The sequence below is a fragment of the Jaminaea rosea genome (assembly GCF_003144245.1).
Source record: "Jaminaea rosea strain MCA 5214 unplaced genomic scaffold BDZ90scaffold_8, whole genome shotgun sequence".
NCBI lineage: Eukaryota > Fungi > Basidiomycota > Exobasidiomycetes > Microstromatales > Jaminaea > Jaminaea rosea.
The window spans coordinates 250,249-271,069 of NW_020289982.1; the positions used below are offsets into that span (position 1 = coordinate 250,249).

The window sequence follows — 20,821 nt, forward strand, 5'->3', positions numbered from 1 at the left end:
TCATGTCATCGTTCAGCATATTATGTCACCGAGAATCAAAGTTGCTTTTTCTAAACACTCTGAATTGCTGCGTCGCGTCCGTTAGTCTCCTGCCTTACGAGACAACGATCCTTCTCAGCACGAGGTATCAATTGCCAGGCGCAAAAGAACGTCTCTACTGCTCTCTGCCATCTCCCAGCCAGCCTTTCGAGCTTTGCTGCTGCTGTAGGAGCCTGTCCAGGAACTTCTTTCGGGCGACGAGCTGCCGCAACGTGGCCAGCCCCTTCGCCTGCATCGTCAGCGCTGATTGAGAAAGCCCGCGGACCGTAACGGAGCAGTCATTTTGCAGAGCCGCTGTTCGACGGAGCGTCGGGGGATGTGGTGGCCGCCCCTCGCCACCAACTCCCGCGTCTGCCGAGTTACCGTAGCGGGAAGGAGTCCCCAACCCCTTTGTCGCACGACCTCACGCAGCGGCTCCGCTTCCCTTTCCTACTTTGTCGCTCTACTGTGCCCGGAGCTGCATCTGATTTTTTTCATACTCGTCGCAACACCTCGGTGGGCCAAAAGTAGATGTTGAGACTTTCACGACAGCCCTACCTTGTCGTATGCGTCGGCAATGTTGTAGTGATGAAGCCGATGACTGCAATGCAGTACGGGATGCGCCTTGCAGTTGCGTTGCGTGGCAGATTTCTTTGCCTGGACCTGCATCGATCCCCGCTCGAAGGAGAGGCCGGGCGGGCTGCAGAGGCCGGCAAGCGCCACCACTGCGCGTGAACCACGCGTTCTGATATACCCAGATTCTTCTAACCGCGGCTGGCTGGACCTCTGACAGGCAGTGATTCGAACGGCAGGCTATTTTGATTCTTGCCCTGCGAGAGCTTCCCGCTCTTCCTTGAGGTGGCTTACTGGAAGCCTAGACATCCTTGATGGTGGCTTTGACTGAAGAAGAACGAGGACGCCCACCAAGGTAGGCAGTAGTCCTTGGACTACATAGGACGCAGTCTCGTTTGCTCGAGTGGCAAGAACTTCCTCCTTGCTCGACGTCGCCACCACCAGCATCCTTCCGACTTCCCTCTTCATCCCGTCGTCGCCATGAAGCTCTCTCTGCTCTCCCTGGCTGCCAGTCTCCTCCTTCTCGCAGCATCATCGCACGCCTCGCCTCTCCACTTCCTCCTGAAGCGTGAGAATGCCCTGGTAGCTGCTGTTTTCGGTAGCGTGAGCGATGGTTGCAAGCGCAGCTTGTATAGCCTGGCGATGGACGCGGAGGTCGAGTCGTGCTTGCACCTGCACGACTTTGCCAAGACGCTGTACAGCGTGAACCGGGCCAGCGAGAGCATTATCGAGCCAGTCGAGCAGTTCTTGTCCAAGGTGAGCGAGCACGCGAGGGGCAGTGTGAAGCAGTGGCATGACATCGTCAAGCTGACCGCTTCTTCTTCCCTCGAACGCTCCCATAGCAAGTGTGCAAGAAGGACGCCTGCTCAGCGGATGCCATCAATGCGGCGCAAGCCAACATCGCAGACGACTGCAAGGACGACCTCGCCAACAATGATGGCTTCAACATCGCCTACGTGCTGCAGTATGTCCTGTCGCGCTACAATCCTGCGAGGGAGGCTCTCTGTCTCCAGGACTCGACTCACCAGAACATGACGTGCTCAGCACAGCAACTCGAGTGCGTAGACCATCGTCGCCGTAGCTGCGCGCTCTCTCTCAATCTCGCCGCTCATCTTGCCTCGCCTTTTCCCCACTCGTACCACAGCCTCATCCAAACCACGTTCAATAGCAACGTCTCTCAATCGAGCCTCCTCAAGTTCTTCCAAACCGAAGAGACACCGCTCGACACCATGCTTCAGAGCATCAATGCCACGAACGAAACGCGAAGCGCCTTCTGCAACAATTGCACGTACGCCTTCGCTACCACCTTCCTCCCCTACGCAGGGGACGACGTGCTCCTCAACTCGACGCGTCTCGACGCTCTGAGAAGCAACATCTCGTCCATCTGCGGTGAAAGCTTCCTGGATGGAAAGATGCCCGCTTCTGTCATGAACGGGACAGCGAAGAGCCCGTCAAAGGTGCGAGCACCTGTTCCGTCGGAGAATGGTACGGTGAGCGCCACCACGCCGGCGTCGAATGGAGCGCTGTCGTACGGGCGAGTTGCGGCGGCTACCTTGTCGAGTGTAGGGCTCGTGCCGTTGCTACTTGCTGCAGCCGTAGCGACGGTCCTTTGAACGTATGGGCCAGACAGCCGCCTTGTCACCTTTTGCCTCTAGCGTCACCGATTCCAGCTCATGTACACCTTCACTCGGTCTCCTTTCAATGCCACGCATGGCCTCTGTCGCCTTCTCCATCCATTTGATGTGATTCAATTGATGTCGCGGCACAAGGAAGAATCTGAGATGCATCAACGATCGACCGGTGGGTTGGGCAAAAAGGGGCCGCCGTGGTGTAGATGAGGTCGGTAGTCGAGCCATGTCATCGTCTTCGACGTCCGCCTAGTGATCCTTGCGATGGAACAAACCATGCGACTTCTTCTTCTGCTCATCCGTGACCAGCTTCGTATGCGGATGGTCAGGCTCCTCCCCCTTCTTCCCTCCTCCATCCACCTGAATATGCGCACAAGTCCTGATAGATCTGAGCCACTCATCCCCATTATCGTCATCGTCCTCAAACTCGGCGGGCAAGTTCGTTGGCCTGTTGAGACTTGACAGTCCCGGATCATTTGCGTGAGAGGGGTGATTGAGCAAGTTGAGTGCGTCTGAGCTGTTTGACCTGCTCATCACAGGCGTGCGCGCGAGGGGTGAGTCGATGTCGCTGAAGCGACGCCCGCGCAGCAGGTCCCCAAGCGTGCAACGTAGATTGGGCTCGACAGCCATCATTCTGCTGAGGGCTGAGCGGGTCTCGCGGGGCAGGAGACGGAAGATGCTGTCCGCGGCGCCTGAAGTGTACGTCGCAACGGACGAGATGCTGTCGCTGCGCGTCATCTTGCGACGAGGCGTGAAGGCGCTGCCAGTACCGCTGCCGCCGCCATTGTCGTCCGTCCCCACGGTTGTTCGCTCCTCGCTCGGGGATGAGACATCCGCGTCGACGCCTGCGTTGCTGTTGCCCGATGTCATGGCGCCTCCTGCTGCGAGGAAGTCGCTGCCTCTACGCGAGTTGCCTGGACGCTCGGCCAGCGTAGAGCCCGTAGTCGTCTCCTCGACGGGCGAAGCCGCGCCAGAGAGGTGACGCTGCGGCGTCATATATCCTGCCTCTCTCGCAGTCAGAATCCTCGGCGTTTGCACGCCCGAGGGCTCCGGGCTGTCCGTCTGCTCCACCTGAGATAACTTGCCTCCTTTACCGCCCCCCGCCAGCGCCGCAGCGATACTATCTCTGACGGGAATGCCATCGGTCATGTACTCGCTGTGGGACTCCATCGCCTCTGGTGCCTGGCATAGCTCAGGATGGGAGCGCACGTACAGGCTGAAGCTCGGATCCGTCTTTGGGTCTGGGAGCTTCCACGGGAAACGGCGCAGCACCATGCAGAGGAAGATGATTGCGCAGCTCCACACGTCTGTGAGGCGCGGGTCGTACGTCTGCTGCGAGAGGACCTCAGGAGCCAGGTACGGATCTGATCCTACGACGCCCGTTGCGACAACTTTGCTCTTTCCGGGACTGTGGAAGACGGTCGCTGTGCCAAAGTCGATGATCTTGACGATGTTGCCCGTCGTCATGACGCAATTGTCGAGCTTGAGGTCGCGATGCGCCAATCCCATGCTGTGCAGGTAGTCGACACCGTCGATGATCTGGCGGAAGACGCAGTAGATCTCTTGGCGACACATCTTGCCGCCCATGACGACGGAGAAGAGGTCGAAGGGCGCGTACTCCATAACCTCGTAGTAGTGGCCATGGTCCGAGATGATATCGAGCGTCTGAATGATATTGACGTGATGTAGTGTGCTGCCAATGCAGAACTCGGCGGTCACCTTCTTGATGTACTCCTTCTCATTTTCGCCTGGTCTGCGCTGGCGAAACTCCTTGACGGCAAAGGTCGTGTGATCCTTCGAGCGCTTGATGAGACGGACAGTTCCACCTGCGCCTGAACCTAGCACCTTGCCCCACTTGCCGTACTTCTTGGCCAGATGCGCATGATCGTCACCCAAAGGCGGCGAGTCGTGGCCGTGCCGTCTACCACCAGGCGTAGCGCTACCCGATCGTTCACCATCGCTCGAATGATGGCCGATGTGATTCTGCAAGAAGCGGCGCAAGTCATGCAGAGGATTATGATGCCCTGCGTGATCCTTCTTCTTCTTCCCTGTAGGCTTTTCATTCTCGACGGGAGATGCAGCACCGCTCGAATCCTGACCTGCAGCACCAACCTGCTCGCTGCCTCGGCGGGCACCCAACTTGGCAAAGATGAATTGCGATGGCGTCGACGAGCCGCTATCGCGTTGATTGTTGTGGTGGTGCAAGTCGTGCGCCGCATCCACCCCTCGGGCGCCCGAGAGACCCGCAGCGCCAGGCCCTTGGCCCGCGCTTTTCGAAGGGTTCATCGAGCTCAACGTGTTTCTCCCAGAGGTATGACCACCCGTCTGGACTGGGGAGACGGTCATTGACTGCTGAGCGCTCGAGGGCCCTGAAGAGGCAGGCGACTGTGAGGTAGATGTGGGCGTCTCCCCAATGCTGCCTAAAGCGGGCGCCTTTTTGCCAGTCCCCACATGCTCAGCCAAGACTTCGCCCTCTCTCGCAGACGAAGGATCCGCGCCCACATTGCTCTTCCTTGCAGCCAAGGCTGCCCCACTGGTACCGCCGAGCTCCGAAGCATCAGCGAGGGCTGCGCCGCCGCCGGGCAGGATGGAGGTGCGACCCGAAGCAGCTGTCAAGGGCGCTGCGGTCGGAAGGCCAGAAGGAGCCCTATTGTTGCTACTGTTGCCGCCCGCACCACCGTTACCATCGCCTGGACTTGTGGAAGGGGTGAGGACCTCGTATCCGGGCGCGTCCTTATTCTCACGTAGTCGCAGCTGCTGCGTAGCCGTGCTGAGGTGGACGACATCCGTCCCGCCGGGCGTCTTTGATCCGCCCTCGCCCTTTTTGGCGCCGCCGTTGCCGTTGCCGCTGTCTTGGCCAGCGCCGTGGGCGACGATAGCCTCCATTGGCCGTGAGGAAAGCATGTTATCGTGTGAGCGCGAGGAAGTGACGCTATATGCTGCACACGAGGCCTGCAGTCGTCTGGCTGGCTAGCTGGGATAGCTCTGTCCCGGCCAACGTTGAGGGTTTGGAGATGAGGATGAAGATGCGTGCGAAGCTGACTGTATGACGGACGACTGATACGCCTTTGCTGAGCGTGTCTCACGTCTCAGCGTCGTGATGACACGAGATTGGACAAGATGATGTCGGTAGGATGCGCTGATGGTCGAGTCGAGTGGAGTCAAGGCCACGCGCAGTCGAATTGAGGCGTGGTCGGCGACGACGACGACACTCGACTGCCTTGCTCGCGCCTGTTTCAGGCCCAGCGGAGAATGATGCAGCACCTGCCTGCCTCGCTCGCACTCGCGCTTCAAAGGAAGGCACGTCGCCGCTCGGTGCTGCTCGCTCGGCTCACTCGCTTGCCGTTGGTCAATGAGGCAGCGAGCCAGAAAAGCAATCGCCGGTGGTGATGACGACGATGAGGGCGGCAAAGATGAGGTGACAAGATACTGGTGTATGGCGGACTAAGGGGATTGAGTGGATGAGGTCCAATGTCAAGATGACTCAAGAGGAGATCGGGCAATCTACCTTGCCCTGCGCAGTGAGCGCCAAAGGCAGGGCAGGCAGCTTCAAACCGCCACTTCCCCTCGGCGCCGATTCGACCGATCCGACCGCGACTGCCGGACCAGAGCAAGAAAGCTGCGCCGGCTGAACATGTCGCAGCGAAGAGGGCGAAGATGACCGGATCGCAGAGGCGCCACCACACCACGAGATGATCGCAGTCATCGAAACTAGAACGACATTGGTTGACGGCAAACAACAATTGGAGCAGAAGAGATGGCTATACAAAAGCTACAGGTCCGTCAATTCGCTAGCCCGTCGCAACCTCAGTACTTCTCGCGCGGGTAGTACGACTGCTGCTGATGGTGCGACGACGAGGAAGGCGGTACAGCAGGGAGGGGTCCCCTGCTCCTGCTAGTGCCCGCAGCACTCGCGCTCCTGCTTCCTCCACCCGCCCGCCTCGCCGCCTCCTGCTCAGCCGTGATCGCTCCAATGGCATGCTCATAGCTAGGCACGTCATGATGGTTCTGACTACCGCCTCCGCCGCCTCCGCCGCCATAGTAGTGCGACGAGCTCGCGGCTCCATTGTCCTCCTCGGCGTCGAAGTACATGCCGCTTGGCTCCTGCCAATGACCCTCACTCGTTCCGGCGCCTCCCTGTGTAGCTTGACGTTCCCTCTCCGCCTCTGCAGCACGTAGCTGCGCCTTCTCATCTCTCGGCGGCGAAGTGGCGGAGGCAGCGAGAGCTGACAGACCAAACCCATCGTCCTGGGTAGGTCTCCTACGCTCATCTCGGTCGCGCTGCTCCTGCTGCACAGCTGATGCGTCTGTAGGCGCAGCACTTGCGCTTCTTGCCAGGATGCCTCCGGAAGCCGCTGCTGAGCCGGCGGCGCGTTGCGGCGTGGGCATGGCGAGGGCGCCTACTGCAGGTGCTGCGCTGCTGCTGCCAACGCCGCTATCATCGTAGTATGAGCCAGAGGGGCCAAGAGCGACGCCTTGCTCGTGGTGCGGTTGCTGCTGATGTTGCGGCGCGTAGTAGTCTTCGTATTGACCTTGGCTCTGATCGTAATAGTCCTGTTGCTGGGCATCGTGCGCACCGTAGCCTTGCTGCTGGCTGTGCGGGTCATAGTAGTCATGCTGAGGCTGCTGCTCCTGGTTCAGCCCGGCGCCATGTGCTCCAAAGCCGCCAACCTCATTATAGGCAACGGACTCGCGGTTATTGCCATTGCCCTGCCCGTAGACCGGTCCTACCCCGGGCACATAATGGCTAGCAGCGGCGGCACCTGCAGCAGCGCCCGCGCCTGCCGCCACCGTTGACCTGCCAGCGCCTCCCTGGCGTGCATAGCCATTGTGGTATGCCCCGTCATTGCCACCGCCGTAAGCCTGCCCGACAGCGTGGTGAACCTGACCATTGCCTCCGTCATCATAGTCATGCTTGAGGGGCACCTCATGCTCGGTCACATACTCAGCGAAGCGGGGAAGCTGCCCCTCCCCACCGTTCTTCTGGCGCCTGAGCCTGTCATTCTCAGCCTGCAGCGCATCCATTCTCATCCTCTCGCCGTATGACGCATCAGGATGCGGCGTGCTGTAGTCGTCTTTGTCCTTCTTGTTCCTCTTTCTGCCCCCACTCCCGCCTCGCCCGGCACAGCACGAGCAACAGACGGCGCATTGTGCTACGACCAGCACGATGAAGGCCGCTAGTGTGAGCCAGATGGCTGTACCATAGCTCGCTGTGCCACCATCGCTCTCTACGCGCTTCTTTGCGATGGTGAAAAGAGCGAAGTCCAACGCGAGGGCGATGAGCGTGACCGTCGTTGCGAAACCGGCCACCATGCTTGTGAGGAAGGCTGTCGCGAATCCGGTGCAATGCTGCAAAATTCCGAGCAGGAAGGCAACTGCGCTCAAGCCACACGCTACAGGATGCAGTACGAGTGTGTAGCTCAGCCCATGTAGGACGCTGGAGGAGAGCTGATTCGCATAAGGGATGTTGCCGTTGATCCCGAACAAGGAGCCAGCGTCAGAGAGCTTGTAGCCCACGGTCGTGCCGCTGCATTGGTCGCCTACGCAGAAGCCCAAGCAGCCGAAAGTGACCGTACGACGTGCGGCGGTAACGGAGAGGAAGTAGATGGACTTGTTGACTGGGACCGAGGCGGTGCAGACTGCGAGGAGAACCGCAGCCACCAGGATAAGAATCGTTCCTGGCGTAGCGGGATTCATGGTTGCCAGCGAAAGAGGTGGTGCTGGAAGAAATCTGACTTAGTTGCAATGGGTGGCGTGGGTCGCGTCGTGGGAGCAGGCGGCGCTAGGCTAGCTAGTGTGCTGCGAGGGCGTAGCTGGTCAGAGCGCCTCTCGATTGAGCCCCTGTCCGAAGGTGGAGAGGAGGTGCGAGCCAGCCAGGCTATACGCGATGATGGCCGAAGAGGATGATGAGCCTGCGTGAGCTACAAACACGTTGATGGCTGATTGAGCGAACGTCAACGCAAGAAGGTTGAGTGAACAGCAGTGATGAATGTCGTGAGAAGTCAAGAAGGGTTGCAAGCAGGCTCTACGCAGGCAACGGCGAGGGCAACGGCAAGGGCAACGGCAACGCGCCTCTTCACCGCCCGGTCAAGCGCGCTGCTGTGTGCCCGTGCTCGACTCCCTCTTCGCGTTGGCGCCCTCATTTGCCCTCGCAGCTCGCAGGCTCCCCCACGCCACGCCCACGCTCGCCCGCGCGCCCGCCCGCTCAACTCGACTCGACGCCCACTCGCTCACCGACGGCAGGTTGCCAAGCCCCTCAATTCTCCGCAACTTGACTGGCGAGCGGCACAGCCAACTAACTATCTGGACTGGCCAGAAAGGGAAGGCGGTGCAGTTGAGCGATTTTGAGCGAAGGAAGCTTATGATCGCTCTTAGTTGTGGTACGCAGGTTTCGATCAGCAAACCAGCCTTCGCTAAATCGCGAGTGCGCGAGTGAGATGCTAATGGCCAACGGGCGTCTGAGCAGCTCCTACGTCCAGGTTCACTGCGCCGCGTCTTCAGCCATCACCACGGAGCGTGCCATTGTTTCAAGGTTGTCGATTGAAGTGAGGAATATGGATAAGGCAATTGAAGAGAAGTGCAGGCCCCGTAAGAGGGGCTCAAGAAGTAGGAATGAGGGCAGGCGATGCCCTAGAGGCATACGGATCGACAGAGAAGGGCGTAAAGGAGGGTGTTGTTCGAGACAGGCGGTGCAGCCGTAAGATGAGGAGTGGCAAAGGAGCGGCTGAGCGGGAAATGCCTTTGAGAGGACACCGGACGCCGACAAGAGACGGCTCCAGGCTTGAAAATGAACGCAGAGGTAGGGGCGAGGAGGAGGAGGTGTAGTTGGGTATCGTGGTTGGTCGTGTGCTGCGTGCCCTTGTCTTGCGTCCGTCGCCGTCTGTCGCCTCTCTGACTCTCCGCTGCTCGCTTTGACTCTGTTCACCATCGCGACGCCGCTCAACACGCGGCTGCAGCGGCAGCGGGTCCTTCCAGTGCCTCTGCCCGTAGCCATCTCCTCGGCCAATCCCCTGATCGCAGCGCCCTCGCATGTCGACGGCCCAGCCGCCACGTCCGTCTACGCCCAAACCAACAGTTTCGAGTCCCAGCTACCAGTGCAGAGCGCCATACCGTCACCGCTAACGCCCAAGCAGCTCACCCGATTCTCATGTCCGCTGAGCACGCCCACCCTCTCGCCCTTCATCGTATCCCAAACATTACAGTTGTAGTCGTCATAACCAGCAAAGAGTAACCTCCCCGACGAGGAGAAGGCGACCGAAGTGATGCCGCAGAGGATATTGTCGTGTGTAAACTGGTTGAGCTCCCTGTCCGCCCTGACGTCAAAGAGACGGCAAGACGCGTCGTCTGAGCCGGTAGCGAAGGCGTCGCCATTAGGGAAGAACTGCACAGCATTGATGTCGCTCTCGTGGCCCGCAAAGGTCTGAACCGCCTTTCCTGTGCGGATGTCCCAGATCTTGGCTACCGTATCGCAAGCCCCTGAGACGAATGTGTTCGGGTTGGGACCCAGCGAGACGCTCATCACGTCGCCTGTATGGTCATTGAACTCCATTGTGCGTACGCCAGCATCAATGTCCCAAAGCATGCAGGTCATGTCGCCCGACGAGGTGAGAATTTGCCTGTCGTTGAGGAATCGACAGCACGAGAGGTAACCCGTGTGGGCGCTGAGCTCGCGAGCCACCTTGACCGAGCCTTCCCGCGAGCGAAGATTGTAGATTGAGCAGATGTTGTCAAGACCACCGCAGGCCACGAAGTTGCCCGAAGGGGAGTAGGCGCAGGTCATCACCCAGGAGGAGCGAAGAGGAATTGCGTGAACCTTGTTCGATGTGTAGGCATCCCTGAGAGCGACGTGGATTAGGGCGGGGTCAGAGAGGCAGCAATAGAAAGTACGATCGCTTGCCTCGAACTCACCATACGATGAGCTTGCCGTCTTGCGACGCTGAGACGATGTGACGCTTGTCATGAGCCCAGTACATTGAGTAGATCTTCGCCAGGTGACCCTGCGGAGCGAGCACGATGCCGCAGAAACAAGTTAGCCTTCAAAGTCATGATCTCTGATCGCCCTCCTCGCATCTCGCCCACGAACCTTCAATTGGCGTCGAACCTTGAGCACAATACGAGGCAGCGGTGCGAGCTCGCCGGCTGCAGCTCGGACTGTGAGGCAAAGGGCCAGCGAGGTAGAAAGGGGATCTTGTGAGCAGCTGCCAACTATCGGTGCGACACATTGTATGGCGAGACTGGTCACGCACGTGTGGTATCAGACAATCTCTCCTTCTTGATGCGGATCTCCTCCTTGAGGGTATCAGCCTGCCTCTTGGCCGCCGCGATGCGCTCAGTGAGGTCGGCCACGCCTGGTCCGTTGGCTGCCATGGCGATGACTGATGGAAACGTGGGGGAGTGAGTGGGGATGAGAAAAGGGAGGGATGAAAGGGCAGGAGGATTGCCGCTTGGTGCTTCGCGCTTGCTTTGCTGATCTGCGCTTAAGCGGATCGGTTGAAAGGGAGGACCGGAGAGTGACAAGGGCGAGCTACGGGGCTGTGGCTATTGCAGGCCGAGGTCGTTGATGCTGGCTAGATGTCGAGAGTATCTCTGAGGGGAGCGGAAGGTAGTAGACAGCCGGGAGTGTCGTTCAGGAGTGCGTGCGGGTGTTGGAGAGGAATGCGTCGTTATCGCGTCGGGGGAAGGCGCCCTGTATGCGTCGCTCTTTGTAAGAGGCGATAAGTCAGGTGGTGGGATAGGGGATGAAGGACCGTGCAGTAGGGTGGTACACACACACTGCTCTCTGTGTGTCGCAGAAGGAGTCGCGCAGGTGATGAGGATCAGAAGGGAAAGAGAAAGGAGCTGGATGAAAGGTGGTCCGGTTCCCCTTCCCCTCGGCCGTCCTGGTTGGTTGGGCGCTCCGCCTGCCGCCGCCCCGCCCACGTCGTCGATGCCGCCCCCCGAATTGGACTTGCCTTCGACTTGGCTGGCGAGACGAGACGAGACAGTCCAAGACAGGGCGGCCAGACGGATCGGCGTCGCGGCGCTGCATCTGTCGGGTCGTGCGTGCACAGACACGCCTCGCTCCCTTGTTCTTCGCTCGGAAGAAGGCGAGGAGCTCCTTGCACGGCCCACGCTACGAGCTGAGGGACACTTTATTGACCATCAAGACTAGTTGAGATCGCAGAAGATCTTGGGTCAAAGCGCATTGTCATGTCATTGCTCTTCAATCTAGTCGACCTCAAGGCTGGCGATCACCTCCTCCCCATGATTCCAGAAGCTCTCGAACAAGCCAATCAAATGCTCCGGGTCCTTGACATGCGCCGTCTCCCTCACACTGTGCATCGACAAGCACGCTGTCCCCACATCGACCGTCTTGAAGCCCTTTGCGCTAAGCATAGGCCCAATGGTCGACCCACATGGCATCGAATTTTTGACCGAAAAGTGCTGCACGGGCACGCCGCCATTACGCGCGAGAGCCGCCCATCGGCGAATTGGGAAAGCAGTCGCTGCGGTGGTGGCGTATCGTTGGTTGCTCATCGTCTTCAGCACGATGCCTCCGCCCAGGTCAGGGCTGTTCTCCGCCTGGTAGCGATCCATGTAGCAAGGGTGCTTGCCGTGGCTCACATCTGACGAGATGAGGAAAGAAGCTGCTCGGGCTACATCGCCCCCATCTGCTGTTCCCTTGGCCCCCTTGAGGGAGATGTGCGACAATCGCTGCACAAGGGCGGGTAGCGTGTCGGCATTTGCTCCTTGGAAGGAGGTGGAGCCTACCTCTTCATTGTCGAAGAGGCTGATTGCGCGTACCGACTTTGAGTCGGCGAGAGTTGATTGACCGGGCGCGACCGAGGCGAGCAGAGCAGTGACGGCGCCGAAGGAGGACATGAGGTTGTCGATGCGCGGAGCAAAGATGAATTCGTCGCAGGCTCCACCGATCGAGGAGGGGTGGACGTCATGCAGGGAGAGGTCGAAGTCGCGGATTTGGGAGGGAGAGCAGCCGAGCTCCTTGGCGAGAAGGTTGAGCAAGATAGGGTGGTGATGCTGCGCCGTCTCATCTCCACCATCTGCTTTCGTGCCGAGCTGCTCCTCGATGCTGCTCTTGAGGGCGAGCATCGGGATCGTCTCGTCTTCGAGATTGAACTTCTTGCCATCCCCAGCCGACCGGTCCAGATGAATAGCCAAGGACGGGATCCTCAGAATAGGTCTGCGGATCTGTACCAGCTTCGCTTCATACGTCCCCTTTTCACCCTCAACGATGACCCTCCCCGACAATCCCAAATCGCGATCAAACCAAGTACTCCACAACCCTCCACCATACGTCTCTACTCCCAACTGGACAAAACCTGCCTTCTCCTTCTTGCTGACCGGCCGCACCTTGAAGCAGGGCGAGTCGGTATGCGCCCCCACTGCATGTACGCCACCGATGCCAGGTTGAAATTTGCCACCTACAGCAAAGGCGACGAGTGCTGAGCCATTTCGTGTAAAGTAGTAGCGGCCCCCAGCCTCAATACGACCGTCCCACTGATCGGTTTCCTTGATCTTTGTGAAGCCGGAGGCTTCGAGAAGAATGGAAGCGGACTGTACCGCGTGGAAGGGGTCGGTGGAGTTGTCTACGAACTTGAGAAAGTCCAAGGCCGTTGTTGGCGCATGTGATGAAGCCGAAGCGGCATTGTTGTTGGATGAGGTCATGATGCTACGACGTGAGATGGTAGGCGAAGGTGATTGAGAGAGACGTGTCCAGGTGACCATGCGATTTGCCTGGGTAGAGAGTGTGGTGATCGAGTATGATGCGCGAGGAATGAATCTCGACAGCATGCAATGAAGGAGGATGAGGAGAGGACAGATACGAAGGGGGAAGCGAGCAGCTGACTTTGCTCGGGTCGTGCGACTCTGGCCCGAGCCAATCGACGACGATACCGGCGGAAGCGGGGTCGAGTAGGACCTCCACGTGGGTTTTTCGGCGGCAATCTTGCTCTTGTTGCTTTCGCGACAGCAGCTCAGCAACTCACCACTTCAAAGGCGATGCAAGGCGGATCCTCGGACGATGTCTTCCCAGTAGACCGAAGTCTCCTCAATCCAAAGTTCGAGGCATACAAGTTGCTTACCGACGGTGTCACTTCAGCATGTCACCATCTGCCCTCTAGCGTGCGCCTCTCTGCGCCAGACGGCGTAGGTTTCAAGGAGCTTCAGGATCGCCTCAACTACAATCACCTCGTGCCAGCAGCTTCAAGCAGTAGTCAATGCGTGTACATCGACGACGCAGGCTTTGTGATCCTGGTTGATTTCTCTGCAGGCTCTGTCAAGCCGAGCTTCCATCCTCTACATCGCCTTGAGAGCACGCCGAACGGATGCGCAAGTCTCGTAGCCTTGGAAAGCGACCAGTGGCTGGTCTCGGACGCCAAGGGCGGCATTGTCTGCCTTGAGACCAAGAAGCAAGGATCGAGATGGACAGCGGAAGTAGTCGCATCACTAAAGGTGGAGGGGTCCTCACGCATCCTCGAGGCACGACGCTCCGAGACGGATGCCGCTGTAGTGCTCGCTTTGGTACAGAGCACAAGACGACTCGCAACCAGCACCGACAGCGGCGGCAGCAGCAAACCAACGCGTTCAAGCAAGGTGGCCTTTGATGTCTCGCTCCTGGAGCTGCCCATACCGATATCAACCACGCAAGCTCCTGCGGCCAACACCTCCTCGACCTCGCCAGAGCCTATCTTCGTTCAGCCAAGCTGGACCGTCACTGGGAACGACCCAGCCTACCATACTCAGCTTGGCCCCTCTAGCGAGTCGCAACACCTTCTCATTGCCGAGTCAAGCTTCGAAGACACAGCGACCCACGCTGCTCGGCACTCAGCAAAGACGCAACCCAAGCCAGCCTCGACGTCTACCACTCCAGCCGCCTCAAGCAACACCGACACCCAAGCACCGTCACCCCTTGCTACAACACGACCCCTGCGCCCGCCGCCCCTCTTCTCGTGGCACCAAAGTAGCGACACCGTCACCCTCCTCTTCTCTCTTCCAACATCCATAAACAAAGGAGACACACGTGTTCACTTCTCTCCACCGAGCGGGCTCAGCATCCACCTTGCGCCGCACGCCGACCTGGATCGCGCCGCAAGCGAGTCAAAGATAGTTGAGCTGCGAGATGACGAGCAGGAGGCGCGAAAGGTTGACGAAGAAGCAAAGCCTTCAATCAGGACTGCCCGAGCTCTACAGGCGGGTTGCTTTGCCAATCGCACCTTGTGGGCTCCGATTGACACCAGCGGCTGCGTCTGGACGTGGGAGCGTGTCCCTCCCGCTGGCGGAGCAAAGCGCACAGCGAATGGCCAGGAGAAGGTAGGGGAGCAAGGGCTACTCAGTGTCTTTCTTGAAAAGAAGGACGAGGGTACTCGCTGGGCTGCAGTCTTTGACGAGGCAGAAAGACGTCGGCGTGCCGAGGCCAACGGTGGCGATGAGGATGACGAGGACGATCCGCCAGAGACGCAGGACCCTTCTGATTTGCTGGGGATGGTGCAAGGCCTGGACAAGTACACCGCTGAAGGCGAAGCGGATGGTGATGATATGGAGTACAATCCGCTCTTCAGCGCACAACGCGACTCATTACTGCACGACGGGCTGGAGGCGGAGGATGGAGATGTTGGGAGACGGTTGTGTGTTACTGCTGTAGCGCGTGGAGGTGATGGGCAAGGCATCGCAGTCAATCATCCGCAAAGCGAGGCAGGCGCTCGCTCACAATTGGCTTCGTGCCTGGCGAGACCGCTGCCTCAAGCCGACCGAAGCGACAGCGACGCAGCAGCTCTTCGACCGCTCGTCGTGCGTCGTGACCTCGATGGTCTCGTCTTCTTTCCCCCCTCTCCCTCCTCCTCCTCAGCATGGCATCATCGCACGACCCTACCCGCCCTCAGCTTCGTCCTGGCATCCAAGCGTGACCTAAGGGCAACATACGTCGTGCCTACCTCACGCTCCTCGAGCAAAGGAGGACGAACAGCCGTCCTTGCATTCGAAGACGCGCCTCGCGTTCGAGACGACTACGACGAGGCATCGAAAGGCGCCGGCAACCTCTTCGTGTACTACAGTACGGACGAGGAGGAGGCCACGGGTGCTGCTGGGAAGAAAAAGACAGAGTACGCGCCTAGCCGCGTCATTAGGCTTGAGGGAGAAGGCGGTACAGGCAGCTTCATGGGGGCTGCCCTCTTGCTAGTGGACGGGAGAAGGGTACTCGCCGTGCTCTGTGAACGGGCAATGCTTCTGTTGAGGGGCGTGTTGGACGATGAGTAGGAGAGCCGCACAGCACGATGAGCAGGGATGCGAATGCACGAGGAGTGTAGGACGCAGCGATAAGATGTGTGATGTTATTCAATATAGCCGAATGAATGGATAGAGCGCAATGAGCCAGCAAGGAGCGTGATCCTAGTGTAATTGTAGGTGGTCTTTTTACACATTCGAAAGAGCGAGAGGGGAGGCCAGTCTTGACATCCATATGATGGAGTACGGTAAGGTAGGAGGACGGGCCGTAGAAGGAGGGGCCGGAGAGAGAGCGTGACGATGAGGGTGGAATCCGGAGCTGCATGAGGTCGGTAGGAATTGTTCGTGAAGCGTTGGTGTTCCTCAAAAAGGTGTTAAAAAGTTGTATAGCGACCGGAACATGGTCAAAAAGAGCATGCTGCTTACTGCTGCGACTTGCCTCTGCCTGTCGTAGGGGAGCGCATAACCTCATCCCCCTCGGCATCTCCACCCGCGTCCTCTTGCCCCTCCTCAGCATCTCGCACAGCCATCTTCGACATGCCCAGAGCGGCCCCGCCGAGCCCGAAGCCGCCTGAGCCGCGGCGGCCGCCGAAGGAGCTGGCGAGTGAGCCTGCTACCGAGCCATCATAGTCGCCAGAGTAGGAGAAGCCGCGGAACTTGTCTTGGATGCTGGACGAAAGTGCATCGTCTTCTGCTGAGTTGCCGTTGGCCTTGTTTATCGCAACACCATTTTTGCCCTTCGCTGATGTTGCGCCTGCGACCCCACTAGCTCCACCGGCAGTGCTTGCTGCCTTCGATGAGCCTCCCGCAGCCGCTGAACCACTGCCGCTACTGCCGCTGCCTTCGTTTGCTGCGTCCACGCTCCCGGGGAGGAGGGTTCCATTCTCGATCGCCTGGGCAAGCCCTTCGTCGCCGCCACCAAGCATGGCCACCTCAGCAAGGTCCGTCTCTGTGAACTCTGGGTCGAAGTTGGCCACGCTCTCGTCCGACTCCACTAGCGGCTTGAACGGCGGGGTAAGCTGCTTCCTTGCCAATGCCTCAAAGTCGATATCCTTGAAGAAGGGGTGCTCCATCAGATCCTGCGCATCGCGCCCTGCTCCCAACCTATGCTTTGGGTTGCGGTTGAGCAGGCCCTTGACGAATTGCTTACCATCATCACCGATGGCGCCTCGAGGGAACTTGATCTTGCCGAAGCAGATGTTGCGGTACATCTGCTGCGTGTCTTCGGCGTAGAAGGGGGACCAGCCACAGCACATTTCGAAGAGGAGAACGCCGAGCGACCAGAAGTCTACCAATTTGGAGTAGCCCGACTCGTCCAGGAGAACCTCGGGTGCCAGGTACTCGGTCGTACCGCAGAAGGTGTTGGTGAGCTGCCCTGCGCCCAAGTCAGGCTTGGAAAGCCCAAAGTCGCAGAGCGCTACGTGACCCGTTGCGTCGAGGAGGATATTCTCGGGCTTGAGATCTCGGTAGACGATGTCGTACTTGTGCAGATGGCCGAGCGCGATGACCAGCTCTGCAATGTAGAATCTTGCCCTCTCCTCTGTGAAGCGCCCCTCACGCTGCAAGTGCCAGAACAGCTCCCCGCCAGACTTGTAGTCGGTGACGAAGTAGAGCTCCTGCTCGGACTGGAAGCTGAACTTGAGTCCGACAAGGAACGGGCAATCGAGCGACTTTTCCAAGATTTTTCGCTCGCCCATCGTGTGCGTAACCTCCTTCTTCTGTGCTATCTCGCGCTTGGACAGAACCTTCATTGCGTAGATTCTTCGCGTATCCTTCTTGCGAACTTGGAAGACGCGGCCGAACGTGCCCCGCCCGATGAGCTTGAGGTACTCAAAGTCCGCTGGCGTAAGCTTCTTGGCCGGGAGGCGCTCGTAAGACACCTGGACGCGGATCTCTCCGGCGCTGTGCGATGGTTCGCCTGCTTCGGCATCATCGCGGTCAAGGAGCGGGTACCACTGGTCCGAGGACATCTTGTGGATGAAGCGTGGGGTGATGACGCGCATGCCAAGAAAGCCCTCCTCTTCGGCCAGACGATCGTAGACGCTTACGTAGACAGGCTGCTTTTCTTGTGTGACGTCCTGTGGGCAGCGATGAAGTCGACGATCAGTGAAATGTACAGAGCTGGCGGCGCTCATGCTCGGCAACTCACGAAAGTGACTTGATGCTTCCACACAGGGTTGTGAGCATTGAGCGACGAAGACGATGATGCTGCAGTGTTGGCCTCTTCCGCCGTACTGGCGGGCGTGATGGTCCTCGCTCTGGTACGGTTGCCTGCCTCTGCTCCTTCCGGTCTCGGCACAGGTTCCCCCATGGCGTCTGCCATTGACGGGTCGATTGGTTCCCTTCCAATGAACTCGTTCTTGTCAAAGGAGATGACAGCGTACGGCGCTGAGCCCGATGCTGAGCTGACGGCGAGATTGCGTGCCTCGATGACTTTGACGGTCAGGTGGCCTCGAGGCGCAGCTGTATTGCGTGTGGGGGAGGCACTTGATGACGAGGATGAGGCATCTAGGCGCTGCTTTGCTGGTGGGAGTTTCATAGTGAAGTCAGGTGCTGCGAATCGGAGGCGACGAGGTCAGCACGAGGGTAAAAGAGTCATTCAAGCTTGGCTGGCTCGCGAGCTCACCTTGTGTCGAGATCGACGTCGTGGGAATGGCAGACTGCGTCGCTATGTTCCCACCGGGCGTCAAGAGGCCCGAAGGCGTCATATCGCCTGCGGCTGTCCGTGGTACGCCCAGGGCGAGCATGCTGTTGCCGCTCGTACTCTTGCGGTGTGCCTGGGCGGCAGCTGCTGATGAAGATGAGGACGACGCCTGTGACTGTTGCAGCGAGTCGAACGGATTCGCTTCCTCTGCTCTCGATGAGGTGGGAGCCGCGCGCGGTGTCGTCTGTGACATGCGTGAGAAGAGATGTTGTCTCAGCTGTGGACCTCTTTGCTGGCTGGCATGGCGTGAGACCATCACATCACTGGGTTAGACTCACCTGATCCTGCGGGCCTGAGGGCCACATGCTGGAGATGCCCTTCATCGCTGCTTATATGCAAGTGGTAGCAGTGAGAAAAGGCAAGAGGGGCGGCTCTGTTCGCAGCTCAGGGGACGGAGCGACGAGAGCGGGGAGCAAGGGACGTAGCCGTGCGGCTTTAATGCTGCTGCGAGGCCTCTACGTGGAGCAAGGCAATAGCGGGAAGAGGAAGGGAGGTGTCTCAATCGTCGAGTCTCGCCCTGACTCGATGATGATGATGATGCGATGGCGAGGATGAGAGTGATGGTCACGAATGAAGAATAGCTCTGCCGTCGCTGCCGCTGTCGCCGTCGTCGCTGTCGTCACCGGGTGATCTGAAGAGAGGAGGAGCCTTGTGTTGGACACGGAGAGAGAGAGGGAGGGCCAAGCAGCAGCGGGGACTTGGACTCGGGCTTGAGCGAGCTGAGCTTGGCTGGCTGGCAGCTCGTCTCGTCGCCTCACTTCATCACGCCTCGCGCCCACGCCCACCCACGCTCACACGCAGGTACTTGCACAGCTTCTTTTTCGATTGCCGCCCCAGCCCACCTGCCGTTCATCCACTTTGGCCGCACATTACTCCCCGCTCCGCCGCCGTCGCCGCTAGCCGCTCCGCGTCCCGTGCCTTGGTTGGCGAAATCGATGCACAAGCGACAGCAGTGCCGCACCCTTGCGAAGACTCCACATCATCAGATCGAGCTTGATGCTACCCAAAGTAGCGCGCTAGCATGAAGCACGAGAGCGTCATCGAGCGCATTGTGGGGAATGGGGAAGAGCATACAGTCAAGGGTATCACATTGCGCAAGGGGTCGAAAAAAGAGGTGCAGAACGCAAAGGGAAGCTGTGGGGAAAGCACTCGCTCACCCCTTCATCAACGACGACTTTCGAGGTCGCGTCACGGGCGTCGTCTTCTGAGCACCAGCCGGAGGTAATGTCTCACTACCGCGATCCTGCCCTGGTGTAGTGGCTGGCGGCTGCGGTGCTGTACCGCCCATCTCAAAATCCCACGCTCTTGGCACAAGGGCAAGCGGTATGACCCACGTAGCCGCAAGCACCACTCCCTTTCCCCTATCCGCCTGCTGAATGGCCTTGAACTCCACATCGATCGCCATGCTGATGTACCGTATGAATGGGAGCATCTCAGGCACGCCTCCCGTCACCACCATAGTTGACAAGAAGTTCAAGAACGCCCCGGAGACGGAGCGGGCCGTCCCTAGGTAGGACATAGTGGGGGCAGGGAGCGTGAGCTCGTATCCCCACCAGTGGACGAAGAGGGCCATCCTGTCCAGTGGTGGGTGGAGAGCAAGATCACTTCCGCTTGCGCGGACTGCATAGTGCGAGAGAGAGCTGAGCGCAGGAAGGGCTCCGCTTGCGTCTAGGCCTGCGGACATCGCTGCGCCGGGCAGGCCGGTCGGCGGAGAGGTGAGCAGGTTCAGAGCTGTAACGCCTATGAGGCCGCCAGGGCCGCTTGAGGAGCTCTGTAGGCTGGAAAGGGCTGAGAGGTCACGCTTGGCTACTTGGTCTGCTGTGCTCGAGGTGCTGAAGGAGGCAGAGCTCGCCAGAGCACCCGAGCTGAAGCCGAGAGCTTTCATACGGTTGCCTAGGCCGAGTAGGAGATCCGTCTGAGGGGTGGAGCTCTTGGCCGAGTGGCCTGCAGCAGCTTTCGATACTTGCGGGTTGACGGCCGCTTCGTGGCGTCGCTCTGCTTCTGCTTCGTCGCAGTCTAGACATACTGCTCGTCGTGGTGCGGGTCGAGAGCGCGTCGGCGTGGGGGCGGCAGAAGAAGGAGATGGCTTTGTCGAGAGAGGGGCCGTGGGGGCAGATGCGGTTGAAGTAAGCCGACGTCGCAATCGCAACCCGAAGCCGGGCTTGATCGCGACGTCGTCGGGAGCCGCAGCTGCTGCTTGAAGAGCCACCTGCGCTGGGCTAAGAGACTCTGGAGACCCAGGAGCTACCTCCTTGTCTGCATCGATCTCCAGTACTCTGCTTCGTGAGGCACTACCCTCGGCCACCTCCATCGCCCGCAGCTCCCCAATAATTCCATGCGCGAGCTTCTCGTCCATCAACGCCTTTTTCAATTTCTTGACCTGGCGTTTGCTGACACCATCGTCGCCGTGCTTCTTGCCCTTGCCCTTAGCCCTGCCTCCTACGACAAGAGCAGCTCCCGAGTGGCTGCTGGAGGACGAAGCATTGACTAGCTGTTCAAGCGCTCTTGCATGCTTGTGCGCCTGCGCCGTCTTCTTGCTCAGGGACGAGGTGGATAGTCGCCTCTTTCTTGGTGGCACAGGCGTGTGGATCCCGGCGTCGTCGATGCAGATCTGCCTCGAGGCTACGCTGTCCAGACTGACACGCGGGCGCAGTAGAGCAAGGCTCGAACGGCGTGCTCG

At 59.3% G+C, this 20,821-nt stretch overlaps 8 protein-coding genes across 8 annotated transcripts; 2 read left to right on the plus strand and 6 right to left on the minus strand.

Moving 5' to 3' along the window:
* Positions 1–1,071: 1,071 nt before the first annotated feature.
* BDZ90DRAFT_260738 (hypothetical protein) lies at positions 1,072–2,204 on the plus strand (the record flags this gene model as incomplete). Its single annotated transcript, XM_025508288.1, has 3 exons — positions 1,072–1,347; positions 1,434–1,648; positions 1,736–2,204. 3 exons carry the CDS (start codon positions 1,072–1,074, stop codon positions 2,202–2,204), a joined length of 960 nt encoding a protein of 319 aa, XP_025361677.1.
* A 132-nt stretch (positions 2,205–2,336) lies between these two features.
* Positions 2,337–5,574, minus strand: BDZ90DRAFT_184986 (Pkinase-domain-containing protein). The gene has a single exon (XM_025503811.1). The coding sequence runs from the start codon at positions 5,121–5,123 to the stop codon at positions 2,469–2,471; it is 2,655 nt and encodes an 884-aa protein (XP_025361678.1). The 5' UTR covers positions 5,124–5,574; the 3' UTR covers positions 2,337–2,468.
* Positions 5,575–7,334: 1,760 nt separating this feature from the next.
* Positions 7,335–7,916, minus strand: BDZ90DRAFT_220926 (pali-domain-containing protein; the record flags this gene model as incomplete). Its single annotated transcript, XM_025504453.1, has 1 exon — positions 7,335–7,916. A coding segment is annotated over one exon (582 nt), but the record flags the coding sequence as incomplete, so codon positions are not given.
* Positions 7,917–8,921: 1,005 nt separating this feature from the next.
* BDZ90DRAFT_184895 (heterotrimeric G-protein beta subunit (G-beta, Gpb)) lies at positions 8,922–10,807 on the minus strand. The gene is made up of 4 exons (XM_025503810.1): positions 10,466–10,807; positions 10,303–10,370; positions 10,128–10,216; positions 8,922–10,054 (listed from the first exon to the last, which is right to left on the minus strand). The coding sequence occupies exons 1-4, from the start codon at positions 10,584–10,586 to the stop codon at positions 9,277–9,279; spliced, it is 1,056 nt and encodes a 351-aa protein (XP_025361680.1). The 5' UTR covers positions 10,587–10,807; the 3' UTR covers positions 8,922–9,276.
* A 575-nt stretch (positions 10,808–11,382) lies between these two features.
* Positions 11,383–13,047, minus strand: BDZ90DRAFT_232627 (peptidase M18, aminopeptidase I). The gene has a single exon (XM_025506327.1). It carries the CDS (start codon positions 13,008–13,010, stop codon positions 11,427–11,429), a length of 1,584 nt encoding a protein of 527 aa, XP_025361681.1. The 5' UTR covers positions 13,011–13,047; the 3' UTR covers positions 11,383–11,426.
* A 137-nt stretch (positions 13,048–13,184) lies between these two features.
* BDZ90DRAFT_232628 (hypothetical protein) lies at positions 13,185–15,944 on the plus strand. The gene has a single exon (XM_025506328.1). The coding sequence runs from the start codon at positions 13,218–13,220 to the stop codon at positions 15,468–15,470; it is 2,253 nt and encodes a 750-aa protein (XP_025361682.1). The 5' UTR covers positions 13,185–13,217; the 3' UTR covers positions 15,471–15,944.
* On the minus strand, positions 15,493–18,584 carry BDZ90DRAFT_185008 (kinase-like protein). The gene is made up of 4 exons (XM_025503812.1): positions 18,420–18,584; positions 18,064–18,325; positions 17,587–17,990; positions 15,493–17,515 (listed from the first exon to the last, which is right to left on the minus strand). The coding sequence occupies exons 1-4, from the start codon at positions 18,462–18,464 to the stop codon at positions 15,860–15,862; spliced, it is 2,367 nt and encodes a 788-aa protein (XP_025361683.1). The 5' UTR covers positions 18,465–18,584; the 3' UTR covers positions 15,493–15,859.
* Positions 18,585–18,979: 395 nt separating this feature from the next.
* Positions 18,980–20,508, minus strand: BDZ90DRAFT_232630 (hypothetical protein). Its single transcript, XM_025506329.1, has one exon. It carries the CDS (start codon positions 20,495–20,497, stop codon positions 19,295–19,297), a length of 1,203 nt encoding a protein of 400 aa, XP_025361684.1. The 5' UTR covers positions 20,498–20,508; the 3' UTR covers positions 18,980–19,294.
* Positions 20,509–20,821: the final 313 nt, after the last annotated feature.